Source organism: Mesocricetus auratus, unplaced genomic scaffold, assembly GCF_017639785.1.
Source record: "Mesocricetus auratus isolate SY011 unplaced genomic scaffold, BCM_Maur_2.0 Super-Scaffold_100006, whole genome shotgun sequence".
NCBI classification, from domain to species: Eukaryota; Metazoa; Chordata; class Mammalia; order Rodentia; family Cricetidae; genus Mesocricetus; species Mesocricetus auratus.
In genome coordinates, this window is record NW_024429190.1 from 82,938,308 (window position 1) to 82,959,892 (window position 21,585).

At 44.8% G+C, this 21,585-nt stretch overlaps 1 protein-coding gene across 31 annotated transcripts in view; it reads right to left on the reverse strand.

Moving 5' to 3' along the window:
* Window positions 1-21,585, reverse strand: part of Cadps (calcium dependent secretion activator) — a 452,678-nt gene that overhangs the window by 144,969 nt on the left and 286,124 nt on the right. For all 31 annotated transcript variants that reach the window (XM_040747608.1, XM_040747596.1, XM_040747603.1 and 28 more), the window contains exons 9-11: window positions 16,017-16,083; window positions 7,997-8,105; window positions 1,115-1,327 (exon numbers count right to left, since the gene is read on the reverse strand). In XM_040747608.1, coding sequence (XP_040603542.1) covers window positions 1,115-1,327; window positions 7,997-8,105; window positions 16,017-16,083 — 389 coding nt within the window. The remainder of the gene's footprint in view (window positions 1-1,114; window positions 1,328-7,996; window positions 8,106-16,016; window positions 16,084-21,585) is intronic.

The following is a 21,585-nucleotide window of genomic DNA, read 5'->3' on the forward strand; positions in this document are numbered from 1 at the left end:
TGCACTTGCCTTCCCCTCTGCTGTCATATCCATGCCTCCTAGATCTGGAAGCCACTTTCCTAGCATTTAGACTTAAGGTCTGAGAAGTATTCCTTGACTGTCTGTTTGCCTAATGCCTTTCTGAGCTGGTTAGTGATCACTGTGTGGCATTTGCCATGGTTTTTGTCAACATATAAGATGGTCCCTTTTGGGGGGCTGACTTGTGGGTAATCTGGACACCCCCAGGATGCAGATGCTGTAAGAGCAAGGGCCTCATGTGACTTCCTCGTTAGTATGTCTCCTTGCTAGACAAGTGCTTAGTGACCTATGATGAAAGAAAGAGTCTCATACGAAAATAAGAAACCACCATGACGGTTGCTAGGAGGAACTCCCACCTGAGTTATCCCTGGGTAAAGTTGAAGATCTCTGTGCAAAATAAACAATGGATCTGCTGATCTCTTAATTTATTTCTCTTTTGAAAATAAACATCTTTAAGAAGCCACTGGCTTTGGCTTTCACCTTAAGCAGGGTTTAGAAGTATTGGGAGAGAAGTGCCCATACTATGGGGCAAACGGAGGTAAGACAAGTAAAGAGACACAGGCAAGGGGAGAGACTGCAGATGAACTGGGGGCTGTTTTTGGGTCTCTGAAATTTCTGCTCAGAATGTGATTTTAGGTATCGTGTTCTTTTTTTTTCCACTGCATGTGATAATGTCATCATTTATTTTTAAATGGTTCTAAATTGCAGATTTAAGTTTATTTCCAATCATCCCTATTTTTAAATTCCTTTTAATAGGAGGAGACGAAGCAACGATATATGGATTCTACCATATTTGAAGGACTCAAACAAATACGCATTTGGCTGTGAATTCCAAACTCTCGGCAAAACCAAAAGATACGCATAGACATAAAATATACATTCCTTTGTTTAGTCCTCAGTAGAGAATATCAAGTATTGCACTTTAAAATTACTTTCATCTAACATTTGCCCTAAGTTTTGACCTGCATTAGCTACAAGCCCCTAGAAAACATGATTTTGGAATCCTATATATATAAAATCAACTAGTTTTTCTCATTCAATTTTGGATGATTTACTTTACAGACTATTTTTTTTAAGAAATGGCATATTTACTTACAAAATTGCGAGATGGGGGCGTCCAACTGAGGCACATTTCCACCCTTGGCGTTGAGCTTCTGCACCTGGGTGGGGGGCACCGGTTTATGCGACTGCCCAGTGGCCCGGTACATGGCTTGGACCCACAAGATCCGATCCTGCTCATCATCACTTGCAAATATCACCGTGTCTCCTTCTTTGACTGCATTGAAGAAGGCTCGGCCACCCTCCAAACCTGCACGGAAATGAAGAGCATCATCTAAGCTGAGCTGAAAAGATTCCCTCAGGGTGCAGTCCTTAGAATGCATTTTCTACAGCTTCTCCTTGGGCCAGAATGGGGAGGAGCAATTTATCTGACTCCTGGGCCGTGCACCTGTAAACTTCTTGGCCACTGCGTGGGACCAGGGTGGTAAAGGAACACTTTAAGGCTGGCTCATGTCTTCCTTTGTCTTGCTGGTGACAATACGTCAAGCAGACTGGCTCAACATCTGCCTATAAGCACTTGAGTTTTCTTTCATATTGAAAAACAAATCGTCATTATCACCACCACCACTACCATCGTCACTAGCACCACTACAATAACGCTTCCCTTGTCCTTCCTTCCCGGAGCTGCTTCTCTGTTACTCTTCTCCTCAGAGTGAAAGGAAGATCTCCACGGAGGCCTTTCAATCCTAAGTGCACACATGGTACATCTTGGCATTTGACTCATTGCAACTTCTGATTCTGTGGGTCTGCCGTGGAGCCTGAAAACTGAGCTTCTAACAAGCTCCGATGAGGCAGATGCCATGGAACTGAGGGTCTCCTCTGAACAGAACGGGGTTCTCTCCATTAGGCCTTAACGCCCCTCTCATCAGGCCGCAGCTTGCCTAAAACCCTGTTGTCAAGGCCACCAATGATACTCAATGTGAAATCGTATTTCTACTCACTGTATTACATGACCAGCAGTCGATACTCTCTTTTTGTTGAAAAGTATTCTTTAATTGGCTTTCAAGAAACCTGAGGGTCCTTCATGCTTCCAGCATGTAGGCACATGTTGAGCTACTCTGTTTTGTTTATTGTTTGCTCTCCTCTTTCTCCTTCTGAACTTTTAACTGTGGACATGTCCTGATGTCCTGTTTTTTCACCCCTTTATTTACACTCCTGATGGTGTCATCTGACCATGAGATGCTAGGAATGTGCTGAGGGTCCTTACATTTTCCTGTACTCTGGAGCTCCTCCTGCAGCTCCAGGCCTAGATTAGTGGTGGCTCTCTGGACTTGCATGCACATGGATGGCTGTCTCAGGTATGTCAAACCCAATGCTGAACTCCTGGTTTTTGTCCTATCCCTCTTTCCACCTTTGGAGAGCTGGGACCACCCAGCTCAAAAGTTCAGTCCACAACCTTTGGACTAGTTTTGATCGTGTCATTAAAATTCCTTCCATGGATATTGAGGTGCTGATGCTACTAGCCTTGGGTTACTAGAACATGGACCCTTCTGTTGCCACTAGTGCTGACTCCTGGATCTGGCTGTAATTACCTTGAAGAGTCTCCTACCCCAAGTGGCTATTTCCAGTGTCATTGCTCTAGTGTCAACTCTCAGTATAGAACCCAGGTCTGCTATTTCTCTGCTGAACTCACCAAACCCCCAGGTTCTGTCAAGGTTTGTCATCTACATCAATTGATCCTCTGCCATCCATCGTCTCTCTTTTCTTCCTTTCATATATGTACTTTATGTCAGTATAATTCACACCCCTCTGTTACAGGAGTCTTCCTGCCAGCCTGGTCCCAGAACCGCATCAACCCCAAATAACACACAGAGACTCTGTTAGTTACAGTACTGTCGGCCAATGTCCAGGACTTCTCATTGGCTAGTTCTGTCTTAAGTATTAACCCATGACTACTAATATATATATTTCTATAAGGACTGATCTTTCCGAGGACGCCATCCTGACACATCCTCTCTTTCCAGGATCACATGGTGACTCCCACTTTTGACTACATTTCCCAGAATCCTCCTCAACTCCTAGTCCCACCTATCATGCTTCCCTATTGGCCAACAGTGCTTTTATTTATCAACCAATAAGACAAACATATACACAGAAGGACTTCCCCCATTACCCCTCCTCCACACACCTCTGCTTGAAAGTTATATTCCTATGAGGTCTTCTTTGACCTCTACCTCTGATAACCTATCTCCATTATCTTGACTAATTTTTCTCTATTATTCTTTAAAATAAGATTTATTCACAAGTGACTGTGTGTGTGCGTGTGCGTGTGCGCGCCCTCGCATACACATGAAGACCAGAAAAAGATATCAGATCCCCTGGAGCTGGAGTTACAGGTAGTGTGACTCCCAATGTGAATTCTAGGAACAAAATTCTGGTCCTCTGGAAGAACATGAAGTGCTCTTAATTGCTAAGTCATGTCTCCAGCTATCCATTGCTCTTAACTAACTCCTAGTAATCTCCATAAATTACCTTGCATCACAAGGACAAAAGTTTTATCTGACTTAACCTCTCCCATTTCTTTGGTATTTAGCATAATGTATGACACAAAGTAGGTGGATAACAAATATTTATTGAATAAAAGGTCTCAGTTTTTCAGCAGGAAGTTCTCAAGGTCAGTATTTAGGGCAATGTAGGTAGAAGCATCTCTGTGAGCTTAGGCCAAAGTTATGTCAAGTCCATCAACATATGTCAGAAGCCCATGTTTTCAGTGAGTTGTGTCTCTAGCCAGGTATAAAGTTCATACCTTTGTCAGATATGCACCATATATTCCCATTAGCAGAGAGACAAGAGACTCATGAACGACAGGTTAGCATATCTGAGTTGCCAGTGAAGACCAGTTAGAAGTCTGTCTACAGCAGTGTGAGGTGTTATTGCTGATGGCCCAAAGACTTCTCCATTCATCCAGGCATCTCTTTACAAGTGTTTGTACATTGTGGGAATTTTTTGCTTATAATGGCCAGTGGATAGAGGCAATAAATAGCTACTTGGTTTTATTTTTTACATTATTTATTTGCACATATATGTCTCTGTGTATGGGCACATGTATACGTGTGCAGCTTCCCGTGGAGACCAGAAGAGACCATTAAATTCCTTGGAGCTGGATTTTGATTTGGTTGTGAGTTACCTTATGTGGGTCCTGGAACCTGTAAGAGCAGCAAGCACTTTAGCCTTAAGCCATCTCTCCAGCCCCAGCTACTTCTTCACAAAGAGGATCTAGTACTAGAGCATCAAAACAGCTTTAAGAAAGGCTTTCTGGCAGCTTTTATTCAGAGGAGATGTTCATTCAGTTTCTTATAAATGGTACAAAATGTATGATTTGGAAGGATGGTGCATACTCAACAAGCTGGGAACCTAGTGAACCTCATGAATGATACAATAGGAAGGACATGTTTGAAAAGAAGGAAGAGCTTTGAGTGATGCCTCTGTCTGAGAAATGAGCATCAAGGGTTCAAGACGAAGGACGGGTCAACAAATCACATGTGCCCACTCTCATGGGAACTTTGGAAGTATGCCACCTTTCTATAATCAGTAGACATCACAGTTGGCCTTGCTTGAGAGCTCTTCCCACCACCTCAAGCCTTTCCTCCTCTGGGACCTATTGATGGACAAGAGGGAGGATAAAATTTCTGAAGCAATTGTCAGAAAGACATTGGAGGATATATTTAGGAAGTAGGGAACCCACACATTGCAGTCACTTAGGGCAGAGAAAAAGGCATTGTTTCCCAATCTTTATTTAGCCCACTCGATAGCCCTATGTAGTCTAAATATTGCTGTTCCCCTTTTACAGATGAGGAAAATGAATCCCAAAGATGAGTGCAAGTACCCACTGGATGCAAAGCTGGCCTGTAAGTGCAGAAGTGGACTTCTAACCCACTTCTGCTTGTTTGGCTTCAGAGCAGATGAATGTAACCATGGAAATATTCTGAATGCCTATTATTTTATTTGGAGACTTAATTGCTTAATTGAGAAACTCTTGCCTACTCTCTAAACAACCAGAGAAAATTAAAGTGGCAAATTTTCATTCTCAGCTTAAAAGCAACAGTTCACAAACAAATCTCATGGCTGCCCATCTGTCTTCTGGGTCAGCATGCTAAGGCTGTCCATCAGTCCTCTGGGTTAGCATGCTAAGGCTATCAGTCCATCAGCGCACTGGGTCAGCATACTAAAGCCCCTAAACAGGCAGTTTACTGAATACAAATGTTCAGTGGGGTGACTGTGCATCTCATGCAAGGAGCTCAAGTTACGCCTTTACTTATGGTAAATAAGAAGAATAGGCTGTAATGATGCCCAAAAACTTCTTAATAGCCTGCACAAAGTCAAGAGGAGGAGGAAGACAGACACTATTGTCTTTTTGGACTAATATTCTCACCTTCCAAGAGCATCCACCTATCTCTGAACATACTGGCTGCATTGTTAATTTGCTTATATCTCCTTAGATAAAGTTGGCCAAGTGCCTAGTATACAGGAATCCCCTCCAACGATCAGGGATATGTGAGGAATATGCTCTACCTTTTTCTGGCTCCTCAGTAAGGACCAGGGATTTTAAACAAGCATTCTCCAATGTAAAGTTAAGGAACTGGGGCATTAATTCAGTGACTGAGTGTTTGCCTAGCATGTGTAAGACTCTGATGACCAACCCCAGAATAGCAAAAGATTCCGAGTTAGACTCTTCTAAGAACAATAGAAACATTAAATTTCCATATTCAACCCAATATTACTTGGGAAGTAAATAGGACTTATACACAGGGAAAGGCAGAGAGAAGCAACTGCTCGTTATCCTCCAGGACACAATCAATGGACTTTCTATTTATATCTTTCAGAAGAAATTACATCTCATGGGATCAATGTAGAAATAATAAAAGAAGCTTTAAGAATATACATGCAGGGATGGAGCACTGGTTCAGTGGCTAAAAGCCCTTGTGCTTTTGTAGAGGACCTAGGTTCAGGTCTCAGCACCTACGCAGCAGATCCAGAGGATCTGACGCCCTCTTCTGGCCTTTGTGGGTACTGCTTACATGGGATGTGCTTACATACTTGCAGGCAAAACACCCATATGCATAAACTGAAAATAAATCAAATTCAGAAACAAGAGAATATTCAAGTGTTATTCCTGTGTGTAGAATAGAGCCCCTGCCCCCACAAAGAAGCCCTGACTTAATCTGTAAATTCCATGGTAGCTTTGCTCTGAGTATTCATAAGACAAGTACAAGAAGGTGACCCAGGTTAGTCCCAGGTCCTGGCTCCACTCTCAGAGAGACTATGAGCTCTCTAATCTCTTCATTTGAAAGAGCAGGCTGATGCTTCTGATCCATCTGACTGTGGCCTGTGATGAGTGCCTAGCATGGCGACGCAGAAGAGAGGGTGTGGCCTTGTGGCAGGAGTCCTGGGATGAGATGGCCTCCGCCTCTAAGACATTCATCTCAGGCACACCTGAATTTACTTTTTAAATAGAAACCCAAGCGAAAAAGAAAAAAAAAGAAACGAGAGAAATACAAACCATCATGCAATGCCCCAAAGTCTGGCTTTTAAATGCAGAGCCCTATCAGTCATTCTGTGATGTTGCATGGAACTGTTTATTTCAAACTCCAGGTTCTGTTCATTATGAAAGTTTCTGGGGAAAACGTGAATTCAGACCTTATGGAGTCAGCACTCTACAGTGGCTACCACGGAGGGATGTAGTTACAAACAGAAATGGGAAAGGGTTTGACTGTTTGACTCCCCCCGGACCAGGTTTTTTGGTTTAACACTCCAGAATACCCCATCTTCTCTCAAACTCCTTTTTTTTTCTTTTTCCTTTTTTTCTTCTGTGTATTTTGTTGCACGTGGAGGAGCAATATGGGAGTTGAAAAAAAGGTTTTGGGCCAAATGATGCAGTGTGGTTGGAAAAGCCTTGTGTAGATTTGGCATAAAAACGAACCTCTCCGGAGAGGGCTGTCGGTGCTCGCTGTTCATTAATATGCTGAAATGGTTTCGCACCCCCCCCCCACTTGTTCTGAAGGTTCTTAGAGACTGATTTCTATTCAGTTTTCTGGGAAAAAATAAAATGGGTACGGGGAGAGGTGTGAGGGGGCAGGATGTAGAATGTATGCGATACAGAACTTACAAGAAATACCACTACTTCCAAGGCTCTCTTCACTACATAAGCCCAGGCGCTTTGACGCTTTTATCAGAGAGGTAACTTCCAAGGAATATAGGCAGGCAGGGCAAGTTTCTTCCTCAAGTTCCAGCAACTAACCTTGTGTGCCCACAGCTCTGTCCAGGAAACACCATGTACAGGGAGCGGCTTCTCTTACACCAAAACCCAATGACACACCAAGGTGCTGGAGAGACGGTTCAGTCAAGGGCTGAGGAGTTGACTCTGCTGGCGTAGCGCTTGCCATGCAAGAGGGAGGGCCTGGTTTCCAGCACCCTGTGACAACAGTTGGGCTGTACTTGGGAGCCTCGTGCTGGAGGGGTGGAGACTTTGACACTGGATGGCCAGCCCTCCAGCCTAGCCAATCACCGAGCTTCTGCTTCAGTGAGAGACCCCCATCTCACGCAATAAGGAGAGCAACTGAACAATACACCTGCCTCACAACTGTGGTCTCCACATGCACACAGATGTATATTCATATGTACATGGACACATGTGCACGCACACACACACACCACAATCTCACACAAATGCAGTCTATGGCATACAAGTTTATATTCTTTTTCATGGATATTATCAGCATCATACAGTAGAATACATCACTGATGTGCTCCCAGGTATATAAAAGCCAAAATGTGTGTTTCGTTTTTGGCTTCCAACTAGAAACTCGGATGTAACAGCGTATGGTCTATCATGGACCAAGTATGTGGCCAACATAAGCTTGTCATTGACTTGAGAGAGATGAGCATTTTGTGGTGCCACGGCCTAGGAATGGGTGGGTACCTGGCTGGGGATCAGTGTAATCCACGGTGTAGCCATCCAGCTGTAGGAGTTCCTGGGGCTCTGCTTTCTTCTCTCGATAGCTGCACATGGCAAAGGTGTACTGGCTGACCTGCAGGAGGGAGAAGCAGACCATGAGACCAGCACAGCTCACCCCTAGAACACTGTCCGCATGTAACCGAATCCTGGCCCTCTGCTGTCTCATTCACATTGGATGTAGCATCCAACAGTGGCCCAGGAGGGTAAAACGTGTTCAAGTGTGGAATGTACTTGAGTCTGTTCCTTACACTTAGTAGGCACTTGGGAACTGCCAACTATTATCATTGCTGTTGCTTGGTTTTTATTTTTGCCTGGAGCTTGTACATGCTCATGTGGATGCAGGTGTATGTGCGTGTGTGGGGGAGACGTTTACATATGTGTGAACCTGTGTTCTGGGGTTAAAGGTCAGCTTCAGCTGTCATACACCAGGAGCCATCCACCCTGTTTTTTCACACTGTTCCTCATGAGCCTGTGAGTCATCGATTAGGCAGGGCTGGCTGGCCATCATGCCCCTTTCAATGTGGGTTCTGGGCTCTCTCTAGCCTCTCATTCACTATGTTGAGACAGGTCTCTCTCTGTAGCTCAGTTTGGACTGGAGTTTCTGATTGTCCTCACTCACCTTCTGAGTTATGTGGTCACTCTGTGCACTACCACAGCCCAAAATTGCTGTTATAACAACGTGGCTTAACATACGCACATTGCCATTCTTTCGTGACACAAAGTTGGCTGAATGGCAGCAGTTTTATGGGGATTAACTAATATTAACTAATATAATCACGCCCAGGCTGGGGCTGCAATGCTTATAGATACAATGTAACCTGTTTGGCCAGAAGTTAGAGAACAGTAGGTAATTTATAGCTGTTTAAAAGACTGGAAAGACAGCCTGGTGGGTAAAGCACACAGAGGACCCAGGTTTGCTTCTCTAGAACTCATGAAAAGCCAGAGCAGGTGTGTAAATCTATAATCCAGTGCCCCTAAGGAGAGAGGAGAAGCAGACACAGGGGATCCCAGAAGCCCACAGGCCAGCCAGCCTGCCACACACAGTGAGGAGCAACAAGAGATCCTGCCTCCAACAAGGTGGGAGTCAAGGTTTGATCCCAAGGTTGTTCTTGTTTTTTTTTACCTGCACTGTGACAAATATGTACTTGTTCTCACAACAAGGTATGCTCTCTCTTCCCTTTCTCACCCTCTCTCTGTCTGTCTCTCTTCTTCTACCCCTCTCTCTCTGTCTCTCTCTCTCTCTTCTTCTTCTACCTCTCTCTCTGTCCCTCTGTCTCTCTCTCTTTTCTTCTTCTACCTCTCTCTCTATTCCTCTCTCTGTGTCTCTCTCTTCTTCTACCTCTCTCTCTCTGTCTCTCTCTCCCCCATCTCCACCCATGCATTTATAGAAACCACTGCTTTTGCAGACCTATCACGGCATCAAGTTTCACATTTTGTGTCTGGCCACCTAAGCTATTGAAGGGGCACTTGCAGCTACTTGGTGCAGTCTCCCCTCCATCTTAGACAAGTGTGGCAGTGACATGCTGTCACAAGCAATGAGCACTCGACTGCTAGGTGCCAGTCACAGCCAGGCAGCCCCAGCCCCCGATGGCATGGCCGTTGTCGCTGGTGCCCTAAATGGCAGCCCTCGCTTTACTGATATTGGCATTCCACGGCAGTGCAGGGTGGTGCTCCAAGCTGCAGGCCCGCCTTCAGGACCCTGTTGTCATTGTGTATCCAGAACTGTCGAGGATGCTTCACTTTTCTACATCTGGCCTGTTGGCAAGGAGCCTGTGGCAAAGCAGTCCTACCCCCATTTCCCAGCCAAGCTCACAGGCACGTTTACCGTCATCTGAGGGTATCAGATGCCTGGGTGAAGGACTGCCACATCCCTCACCCCTTACATCCCTTTATTGAAAGAGACATTTTCTAAGCAGACTTTGAACCCAGCTAGGGACAACGTAGTCACCTCCACCGTGAGACCCACTGGTCTCTTTTTAGTGGCAATTAAGAAACCGGTGCTTTCAGGCCCTACAATGTGCTGCGCTGTCCCGAGTCCTGAAGGTTCCGCGTATGAGGAAAGCGAATGCTCACAGGGTTGGTTTGTCTGTTGCTGCCCTCTGTTGGTTCCTCGGGAGAATTTTACTACCCAGTTTGGGCTTCTGAAGTGCTCCCACCTAAGGGAAACCAGGCTAGACTACAAGGAGAATTTTCATAAGGGAACATGAACTGGTTCCTTGTACTAAGCAGAATACTCCAAGACCCCCTTCTCGTGAAACAGAGGTCTGAGTGCAAATGAGGGGGAGGTCATAGAAGCTGGGTCCCCACCTAGGCACAACAAGCTGCCATGTCTTTCAACCTTATCATTCCTATCTGTGTTGTGTCCTTTCCTTCCTTCCCCCTCCTTCCTTCTTCCCTCTCTCCCTTCTTCCCCCTCCCTTCCTTCTCCCTCCTCCTCCCTTCTTTTCCTCCTTTCTTCCCCTTCCTTTCTTTATCCTCCTCCTCCCTTCCTCTCTCTAGGTATCATCTTGTTATGGGTTGTTGTGGAGAATTGCAAGCTACATGTGAGACCCATGTAGCTATCACTCCATCCACCAGTGTGCGTAGCTAAGTAGTCCCCACGTATCTGGTAGCACCATGTAGCTCATGATGCCTGTAGATAGCCAGTCCTTTGAAGGAGTACCTTGGATCTATTTTCCCTCCCACAAGCAAACCCTACCACATAACAATAGGCATTCACTAAATAAGTCTGACAGGTGGGAACATGAGTCCAATCAGTGATGTCTTTCTCCACACTTTTCAGGGTCTCATCAAGTACAGTACCAGCCTAGTCCAACCTGTGACTGGTCCTACCCACAACAAATTCTCTGTGATGCCCCCCTCCCTGTGACAATGGCAGGAGACACTGCTGGATAACTCCTGTGGTGATTTAGACCGGTTACTTCACCTGGGACAGGAGACAGGTTAGAGTTTTCAGTGAGATTAGCCAGAGAGGTGTCGATGTACACGTTAGGTCCAAAACACACCACAACAAAGGGGTATGATTTCAAGAGGCAGGTTTCTGTTACTCCCGAACCCTTTTCCTTTCTCATTTCAGAGGCTGCTTTCCTGCAGTGCTGTCTGCTGCTGCCCTCTGCTGGCAGCACCGATGACATGCCATGCAGACTGAGGCAGTGTGACTTGGTAAAACAAAATACCACCAAATCCATTTAAACAAACCTGATTGAATCATTGGGAGCGTTTTGTTTTGTTTTGTTTTGTTTTTAATATTTAGGGTTTGACAATTTACTTTAGGACTCAAAGGAGGGGAGAATATCTTTGGGAATGATTCCAGTTATCATACGTTTTAGATGAACCTCAGTTTTCCCAGAATGCTTTGAGGCCACCAGGGAGTTAACAAAGATTTGGGGACTTTAAAAATTTTAAAGCTGCCACATCTCACTAACAGAAAGCTATTCTCAATGAATGCATGTTTCTCCGTAAACTGTGAATTTCTTCCACTTTGAGTGGTTCTGGGACTGGGCAGGTTCTCACACATTCTAGGCTAGTGCTCTCCACTGTGCTACACGCCAGCTTTGGATTTATTTGGATGGAAAGTTAAGGAGACAGACAGTGCTTTTGTAAGCATGTCATTGGCAGAGTCTAGGAGGTGTTTCTAGATGTCAGAGCGGCCATGCAGTAGAGTAGAGATTTGATTGTCTTGAGTGGCAGGCACAGGACTCACAGCGCCCTAGTTTATGTCAATGGAATCTTCAGCAACACAGACCTCTGGGTAGAATTGAGGACAGAATTGAGGATGGACTCCTGGATTTGTGAGGCTTTGATCAAAGCTTCACTTTACACGTGGCCAGACTTTGGCTATTTTGGATCATTTCCTGATGATTTTAAAGTGGAAAGAGGCTTATAAAGGGGTGGGCAACTGTTGCCTACATTAGCATCTGTGTATGTATTGGGTTAGGGAAATTCCAAATAGGAATTCCTTGAGATCAGACCAATGGAATCAGAATCTCTGCTATGAGGGCTGGAGTGGCAGTCGGGGGTAGCCCAGAGGTAGAGCAGGAGAGAACAGATCTGGGACCTAGGGCTGATTCCTCAAATAAAAACACAAGACAAACAAAACAAACCAAGAAGTTGAGTGTGGTGGAATACAGCCTTAATCCTAGCACTTGAAGAGCAGAGGAGAGAAGATCACCAGTTAAAGTGCAGACTGAGCTGTGTATAGTGAGAGCCAAGGGCAACCACTAGGAAACTAGGCTGGCTTGTTTCCTGTCATTTGCAATAAGAATGTAAGCCTGTGCACATCCTTCAGCATAACCATGTGGAAACACATTCACTCACAGTTTTAAACCACTCAGCTACTTACATGTCTTACAATTCATTTGTGAGACTAACCTGTTTTAATAGTGTATCTCAGTGGGTTATTAAAATACTGCTAGCCAAGTCATTTTTTACATTATACAGCTATATTTATCTCATACAGGGTTAGTATCTTTTCTGAAAGCTGGAATAGTGAGAGACTTCAGCCATATCATTTGTGGGAAAGCCCAAACAGAGGATGCGGGTTAGGAATCACACTGTTTATGACATTTGGTATGCATAAATCTCTTTGGATACCAGATCCATCTAAGTGCTTAGTTATGTAAGACAGATGCGTATAAGGCAGATGCAGTCCGAAGACCTGAGTTATACTTCCTACTAGGATGCTCATTAGCCACCATCTTTAAAATATTTTAAAATTAATTTTTTATATATAGATGTTTTGTGTGCATGTATGTCTGTGTAGCATATGTGTGCATAATAGCCATAGAGGCCAGAAGAGGGTGTCATATCTCTGGAGCTGGAGTTACAGATGGGTATGAGCTGCAAGGTGGGTGCTGGGAATCAAACTTGGGTCTTGTGAAGAACAGCCAGTGCTCTTAACCATAAGCAATCTCTTCCACCCCACTAGCCTCTATGTACAGGCCACTTAAGGGTATTAATTGTCAGTTTTTCCCTGATGTTAAATTTGGAGAAATTCTGTACTCACTATACCATAGAAATCTGCAAAGGCCAGCTTCAGGAGCTCTTTGCAATGCCCAGGGGTCATGGAAATATGCTAATACTAGCATTTTTAGAGGAAATTTAAAATACAGTTTGACAGTACTAACATGGGGATGAAATGCTTTGAAGAAAGGAACATCAACCCCCACTTTTAAAACCAAAAATAGTTTGCACATTGAAAAAAAGACAATATTCTTTTTGACACAGTTTTTCATTTATCACAGGTTGGCTTTGAACTTGCCACTTAGGCAAGGATGCCCTTGGACTTCTGATCCTTCTGTCTACACTTTCCCAGATGCTGAGATGACCACTGAGCTATATTCCCAGTTCCAAGAAAAACATCTGCAAGATATTTAGGTGAGACTCTGATCTGGGGAACTCTCAGATCTGGGAGTCTGACCCATGAGTGGAGCTCCTTGGAACTGGCATCTTCTGGTTACCAATGGTTTGTCCACACTGTGGTCACTAGTAGTGGTAAAGGTCCTTCTGGTCCTTGCCACTCTCCTGCAGACTGACAGTGAGTCCCAAGGAATGCCTTGATGCAGATACCAATGGCTGATAGGCCTTTATCATTGGGTGATAGGCTGCAACTAAACTTATAGGGCATGCATAGAAATTTCAGGGACCATGGCTGAAAGGGCTTTGCCATGCTATTTGCATACAATTATCTATTTAGTTTCTTTTACTCTCAGTTCAGTTGTCAACAGGAAGCCCTGCATTTAGGCAGCCTGTGGTCAATTCCACAAAAATAAGAACAGGAAGTTGGTGCCTTCATGGCAGCTTCCATATCCTTTGTGATGAAGTAGCTGATGTGTCACCTCCAGAGGTCACTGAGACTAGGTCTCATCTGATGGAAACAGAGTCTTGATTGGGACTGGGGTGGGGGCTGCTACCCTTATGGCTTTCTAAATGTAGGGAGCACCCCACACTCATGGGAAGCCCTCTGACACCCTCAACTGCAGTCTCCTGCTCTATAGGAATGCCATAGAGCCCCAGACGGCCTGTGACCTGCTCTACTACCCTTTAGGAATGCCATAGAGCCCCAGACGGCCTGTGACCTGCTCTATTGCTCTCTAGGGATGCCATGGAGCCCCAGAAGGCCTGTGACCTTTATGCTTTTCCAAAGTCAGCATGGAAGTTGTTTTTCTTCCTTTCTTTCTTCCTTCCTTTCTTCCTTCCTTCCTTCCTTCCTTCTTTTCTTTTTTTAAAGCCATTGTGTGATTCTCATCTCCTCTTAGAGGAAGTCTGTGTGTGAAGGCTCCAAAACATCTGTGTTCCAGTTCCACAGCCTAGACAAGTCACTCTCTTGTGGTGGGTTCAGTACACAGCATGCAGACACAGCTTCCCTGACATTTTCTGCACATTTCCCTTTCCACATCCCCACCTCAGTTTCTTCTCCTAAAGCTTCTTCTAAAGAAACAGATAGGCTACTTGTATGTGTATACTTGTGTGTATACATTTTGTGTGTGTGTACATGCTTGTATGTGTATATGCATGCTTGTGTGTGCATGCATGCATATGCATGTGTGTATATATGTGTGTGTATGTGTGTGCACATGTGCAATACATTCACATGTGTGTCTACACATGTGCATTTGGAGGCCAGAAGTCAATGTTGGGTGTCCTCTGCAATTACTCTCCTCTCTGTTTTTGAGACAACATCTCTTACTGAAACTGGATCTACCCAGTTCACCCAGACTGAGTGTTCAGTAAGACCCAGAGACATTCCCATCTATGCTTTCTCAGCACTGAGATTACAGGTGAGCAGTGTTCCTGACTTACAGGTGAACAGTGCTCCTGGTTTACAGGTGAGCTGTGCTCCTGGTTAATTTTTATTTTTATGTGAGTTCTGGAAATCAAATGATTACAAGGCAAGTACTTTCCTGACTGAATCTTCTCCCCAGCCTAAAGTCAGCTGCTTCTAAACATTCATTTACCTAAAAGATTTTCAGAGAAAGCCATACATTGAGTGAAGTACCCCTAGGTACTCTGGACACACACAGACCCTGTGAGTATCCCTAGGTCCTCAGGATGCAGGCAGACCATGTGAGTACCCCTCGGTACTCAGAATGCAGACAGATCCTGCGTCTCTTTTGCTCTCTGGGAAACTGTCGTCCGCTACTGCCTAGACCACATGATCTGCCCTTTCTTAGAACCATCTGGCATTGCCAGGAATTGCCTCTCTCTTCCTTTATCTTCCTTCCAGCAAACAGTTGCTGATGGCTTATGTAGACATTGGGAAGGTATATGAGTGTGGTATAGGCAACAGGAACGCTCCTATGCATGAGTCAGAAGCCACCTAGCCCTGAACCAGCACAGAGGTTTCAATGGCAAATTTGGTAAGTCTGTACAGGTGGAGGCCCAACAATACATTGTTGCCAGGGATTTTAAAAGTCATTTAGAACTGCTGCCATGCAGTGAGATTCAGCACAGGCATTGTTCCAAACGCAAGTCAAATAACTCAAGGAGCATGATTGCAAGTGTTTCAGAGAGTATTGCAGTTAATGTTTGTGGATTGAGTTTGGTTTCTGTGCTCTCATGGAGGCTGCATATTGGAAGGTTTAACGTAAAATTCCTTGGCAAACTGAAAAATTTGTAGCATAAACCAAACAAACCAACAACAAAAGGGGTGGGGAGGCTTTTTGAGGACATACTCCAGGGAGAGCCAAGTTATTGTTTCTCCGTGAGCAACATGTCATTGGAATCCACGTGTGAGTCTACTTCTGTGTTTGGCTCTGTGTAGCCACAGATGTTCTTTGTGGCATTGTCAGCGACAGTCAAACTGGCAAAATCCAGAGATTCATTAAAACAAGGGAAGATTTTACAGGCATGGGAGATAGAACTCTGTGTGGTTCTACCATTTCAGAATCTGGAGCCTCCACATGCCTTATGTCAATGTGCAAAGATCCTGCTAAATCTGTGATGCGGGTCACCCTTAAGACTGGCAACAGGGCTGGAGAGTTACCTGCACCAAGACGAAGAACCTCTTCTTCCATCTCTTCCAAACGTTCTTACCGATGGTCCATAAGTACCTGTGGGGAAACCAAAGACAGGAGCTGCGTTAGTACCCGAGGGATGCACTATCCCACACTCACCAGGAGAACTACACTTCCTACACTAAGAGCTCAGGAATGTCCCCCCCCCCCGACTTGAGAACTGTAAATGAGAAGCAGGTACCACTCACGCCCACACGGAGGCAGGGTTATGGCCTGTCATCATACTTGACTTCTGCTCCTGGACTGCCTTGGAAGCACTTTAGACGAGGGTACTTCTTGATTGCTATGCTTACGTGCTAAGAAGTCTTTCAGGTAGGGAAACTCCTGAAAGACTATGCCCAAGCCAAAAAGGAAGAGAGGGAGGAAGGTGTAGGCAGAGAGGGAGAGAGAGGGAGAGCACAAAATTTCACACGGTCAGATCTTGTCATCATTCACTCAGGTGAAACCCTCCCCTTGTGTTCTTTTCTTTCTTGGAAATGCAGTGCTATTATTACAGGAAGTTCCCAGTAAACATGGCATGTCCCCCTACTCCCAGTCCCTCTCTATGTATTTCTGGTGATGGAAATTAATCTTTATATATAAATAATGAAATATGAAGGAAAAGTAAAACTATACATGCAGACGTCAGAGAAGTCCAGAGGTGCTATGACCAATGTAACGATCCATTTTATGGATAATCCATTAGCCCCATCAACTGATACCTTCCACATGGACCTTGATCAAGAAACAGGCTAGAAGCTTCAGACTCAAAGGACATTCAAATGTGTTAACTTTCACCTTGCAAAAATTAACTGGATGCCTTTTAAATCTATGCTTCTGCTGGAAACAGACAGGGTCTTTCCTATGGAGCAGAAGGAAAGCATCTGTGTACAGGTTTCACAGCTGACACAGCTTGGGGTTCTTTTCTAGGCCTTCAGACTGGAATCCCCGAGATAAGTCTAATCCACTCTGTTTCCATCTCCCCCTTCCCTAGAGAGCAGGTAACACCGTGTTTTTACCTCCTTGCATGTTCCCTCGCTCCCTCAATCTCTGCACCTCCCCCCTCACTGTTTCCAGAGCCTGCTAACATCACTCTACCTATGAACACCTAGAGTGAAACCTAAGAGGCGTCAGGCATGTAGGTAATTCCATTCAGTCCTTAAGAATAGTATAGAGCTTACCACGTAGATAAATTCTGTTACTCCCTTCCTTACTGAAATGCTGCCAGTGCCCCCCCCCCCACCCCACACCTAGATTACACCATGGAAAGCCCCAGACTCTAGCCTCTCACCTCTGACTTTCATGGCTCATCCCACATGACCTAGTTTACGATTCACTTGAGTTTTTCTTTCAATTGTCTGACATCATGAACCAAATCATTTTGAAAGGAAACTTTATCACATAGGCTTGATACACTCATCACACAGAACATACTCATTACACAAAACATACAATAATCTATTTCTGTGTAGAACACTGAAATGCTCTTATGTATTATTAATTTTATGAATACACTTGAGGTAGGCTTAGTTCAGAGGGCAAAGGCCATCTTGGATCACCATGAAATCCCTATCCACTCTCTCTATTCTTGGCCTCTGCTCTAGACATTACAGAGAAGCCACAGGGTTTTCTCAAAGGGCAAATCAGACCCTAAGTTTCTCATTCCATATAAGGACAGAAGGGCCTTAGTCAGGGGATACAGGGAAGGGTCCTATTTAACAGGTGCATACTGACTGCAAGTGGAGAAGGTGTTGTACGCAGAGAGGGAGCGGAATAGAAGATGAGGATGAGATGCTGGCAAGGCACAGATGAGGCAGGGCCAGCTGGGTGGCTGGAAACCTGGCTGCCCTGTGCTACGGCTGATGTCAGCTCAATCCCCAGTGCTGCTGTAGATGACTCAGCTAACCCAGTCAGCGCTTTCACTAAGTGCTGAAATCATGTATCAATATATCCATGGCTTTCGTGGACATAAAAGGGAGGTGCAGCCAGGGTTCAAGAGAGAGAGGGTGATAGGCAGACACCGGCATTGAGTCTTCTGGTTCCTCTTCTGCCAGTCCTTGAGCGAGGCCGGGCAACTGACTTCAGTCTTGATGCTCTGCTGCTGGGAGAATTCCGTGAGACAAGGCTGGTGAAATATAAACATGGGTTTCAACACTGGCTGGGGATGTAGGTCAGTTGCAGAGGGCTTGCCTAGCATTTGCAAGGTCCTGGATTTCATCCCCAGTACCACAATAGATGGATAGATAGATTAAAGATTAGATAGATAGATGATAGATACATAGATATATGATATATAGATAGATGATAGATAGATTGATAGATAGATTGAAGATTAGATAGATGATAGATATATAGATATATGATAGATAGATAGATAGATAGATAGATAGATGGATAGATAGATAGACAGAAAGATAGATAGATGTCGTGGTTGACTGTGAAATGTTCCCTACAGGCTCATGTGTTTTAATGCTAGGTTCCCAGTTGGTGGTTTGGCAAGGGCGTGGAATGTTCAGGAGGTGAAGTCTCTCTGGAGAAACTGGATCACTGGGCATAGACTTTGATGTACTTTAGCCTGGCCCCATTTCTTGCTTAGTCTTTGCTTCCTGAGTGCAGATGCAATGTGACCAGTGAGCCTCCTTACCTGCTGCCATGCTTTCCCTGCCATGATAGCCTGCAACTCTCTGGAGCAGAAGCCAGAGTACACCCTTTTCCCCTTAAGCTGCTTTTGTTAGGTTATTTTATCACAGATTTAGAAAAGAAACTAGGACAATAAATAAATAAAAAATAAAACAAAAAATAAACACACAGCAAATGTTATCCTTGTTACAAAGCATCTCTGTGTCTGAAGGGTGATAATGACTACTTCTGAACTTAGGAGCATCTTTGGATGGATAAACACAAGATACACAATGGTCAAAGAGTGAGGCTGAGCCTGTAACTTTCATCTTTTCTGGAACTGTGTCCCTCAGGCTCAAACCCTCCTCCTACTGCCTGACTGTGCCTGCACACTTACCAAGCAAAGCACCCAGCTACCACATGGAACAATCAAGTTGAAGCTTTTGTAGAGAAACGTAAGGAATCCACTGGAATTCCTGACAGGATTATATTCGAATGGTTAACTTTGCCTTCTCCAGGCACTTGGCACAGATTTATTAAAACCCTGGATATGGGGTAAGACCCTGAATAAGAAATTGTGCCACATGGAATGTCTAACCACTCTGCATGGAATTTGCAGCCCTGGGGAAAGTGCACACAAAGTCAATAGTTATCATTAGCCACAATGTTGTACTATTACTTCTTTTTCACACTGGTGCTTAAGGAGGGATAAGTTGCTTTTGCAAGGCACTTCGTGACATGACCTGGATTTAAACTCAGAGTTACCTCACTGTAGAACAACTTTTCTCTATGCCCTTCTAGAGGGTGCCTCCCCCTCTAGGTCAATAAAGAGTCTGGGGATTATAGGGATGGGGATGTGGGGGTGAGAAACTGCAGAGAGGGAGAAGTGAGGAGTGCTGGTGTACACTGCCGGGTGTGGCCATGATAGTTGTGCGCCATGCACTTCAAAGAGTGAGAGCAAATGTCTTTACCATGGAGAAATGCTTGATGTTGGAGGGGGTGGGTAAGTCTATCTTGATTTAAATGGCAGTGTGGGGCTGGAGTGATGGCGCAGTCAGTTAGGTGTCTGCCACGAGTGCATAAGGACCACCGTTTGTTTCTCCCGGAACCACATGCAAAAGCAGGATTTGGTGGCTTGTAATCCCAGCACTGGGGTGGCAGAGACAGGCAGATCCTTGGGCTTACTGACCAGTCAGCCTAACATAATGGGCAAGCTCCAGGCCAATCAATGACAGACCTTGTCTTAAGAATAAAACAAGGTAAACGGCTCTAGAGAATGACACCTGAGCTTGACCTCTGACCTCTGCACACATGGGCACCAGCATCCTCCTTCACATACACAAATTACCGTGCACTGAAGAATTGCTTGGAACCTCATAACTGTGCACACATTTTTTATTTTAGGTATTAGTTAAATACATTTACATTTGAAAAGTGAAAAACAATCCCATGAATTGTGTTTCTAACTGGGGAGGGGTTTCTGTTTAAAAAAAAACATCCGAGTGAAAGCTGGTGGGGGTCACAGGAAACTCACAGTCCTCCTTTGGAGAGTACCAGTTGGTTTATGTGAGGATGGGGCTCTCCCTCAGAGGCTTTCCTCAGGATGGATTGCTAATGTGGCACATGCCAGAAGGTGTCAAAACCGAGACACACTGAGGCTGTGAGGCACCCTGTCTGTCTGGTGAGTCCCACGTCTCTCCCACCATGAACAGAATGCACAGTACCTGAGGCAGATGGATGCTATGAGACTACAGACACACTAGTGGCTTCCCACTTTGAGCCTCACTCCCAATGCACTGATCGAATGTGGCAGCATTCGTGTTCCAATGCGTTGTTCGGGTTGTCTGGAAGCCTGGGCTGACCATCAGATAAGCCAGCAGTCCAGGGTGTAGTGAGCAGAAGCATACCATAATGCTTAACAAACAGAGCTACGTCCCAGCAATAATAAAATTACAGTGTTACAAGAGCAAAGGCTGTATACACACACACAGACAGAAAGACAGACACATACATGCACGTGCACACGTAGGCACACGTGCACGCGCACTCGCATGTGCACACGCACATCAGTTACAGGCATTTCTTATATCTCAGACTGAAGGGGCCATCTAAGAGGGGATTCTTGTGCTGCTACCAACTCTCCTTGAGCTAGTTTTCTGAGTTGCAGCATCAGTATAACATAACGCCTGCTTCCGTGCTTATGAGACTGTGGAGGCACGCATGCCCAGTGCATACGTGCTATTGTTCTTCTACTCATCACTGCTAACAGTAGCAAGAGTAACAACGAGCAGGCTTGATTTGAATTTACATTTAGCTTTTGAGGTATGTGCAGGGAAATAGTGAGGTAACACATCTGATCATATTTTGTATCACGATTTCCTTTGTAACATTTTTGTGAAACCTGTATGAGTGGGCCACTGATAACCCTGTCGTTTGTTGAGAACATCTGAGTTAGAGGTGAGGCCTGAATAAGCTACGAAGGACTAAGAAACCCCAAACAGAAGAGGGTGGTAAATTTGCGCTGCATTCATTGTAGGAATCCCCTGCAGTTGGTGAGTCATTGATGATCCCCTGGCCTTAGTTTTTCTCTGCCCTAGGACTATGTGGGAGGGTAGCAGTGTGGCAATATCTGTTGCCTGTAATGTACGTGTGTGTGTGTGTGTGTGTGTGTGTGTGTACGTGTACAGCCTTTGCTCTTGCAGCACTGTAATTTTAATATGTGTTAGGAATGTAGCTATGTTTATTAAGCAGCATTCATACTTATTACCAAACACACGTGGCAGGTGCTCATTAGTGTCTAATAGTGAAAATGTTTTCTTGTGCATTTTCTTCCAGTTTTCCTGGACATGAGCACCAAGTGCAGAGGAATAAGATTTTCCAGAATTCCATGCCTCTGGGTTTCTTATGTGGAAAGGGTGGTTGAGAGACTGACCAACGTTA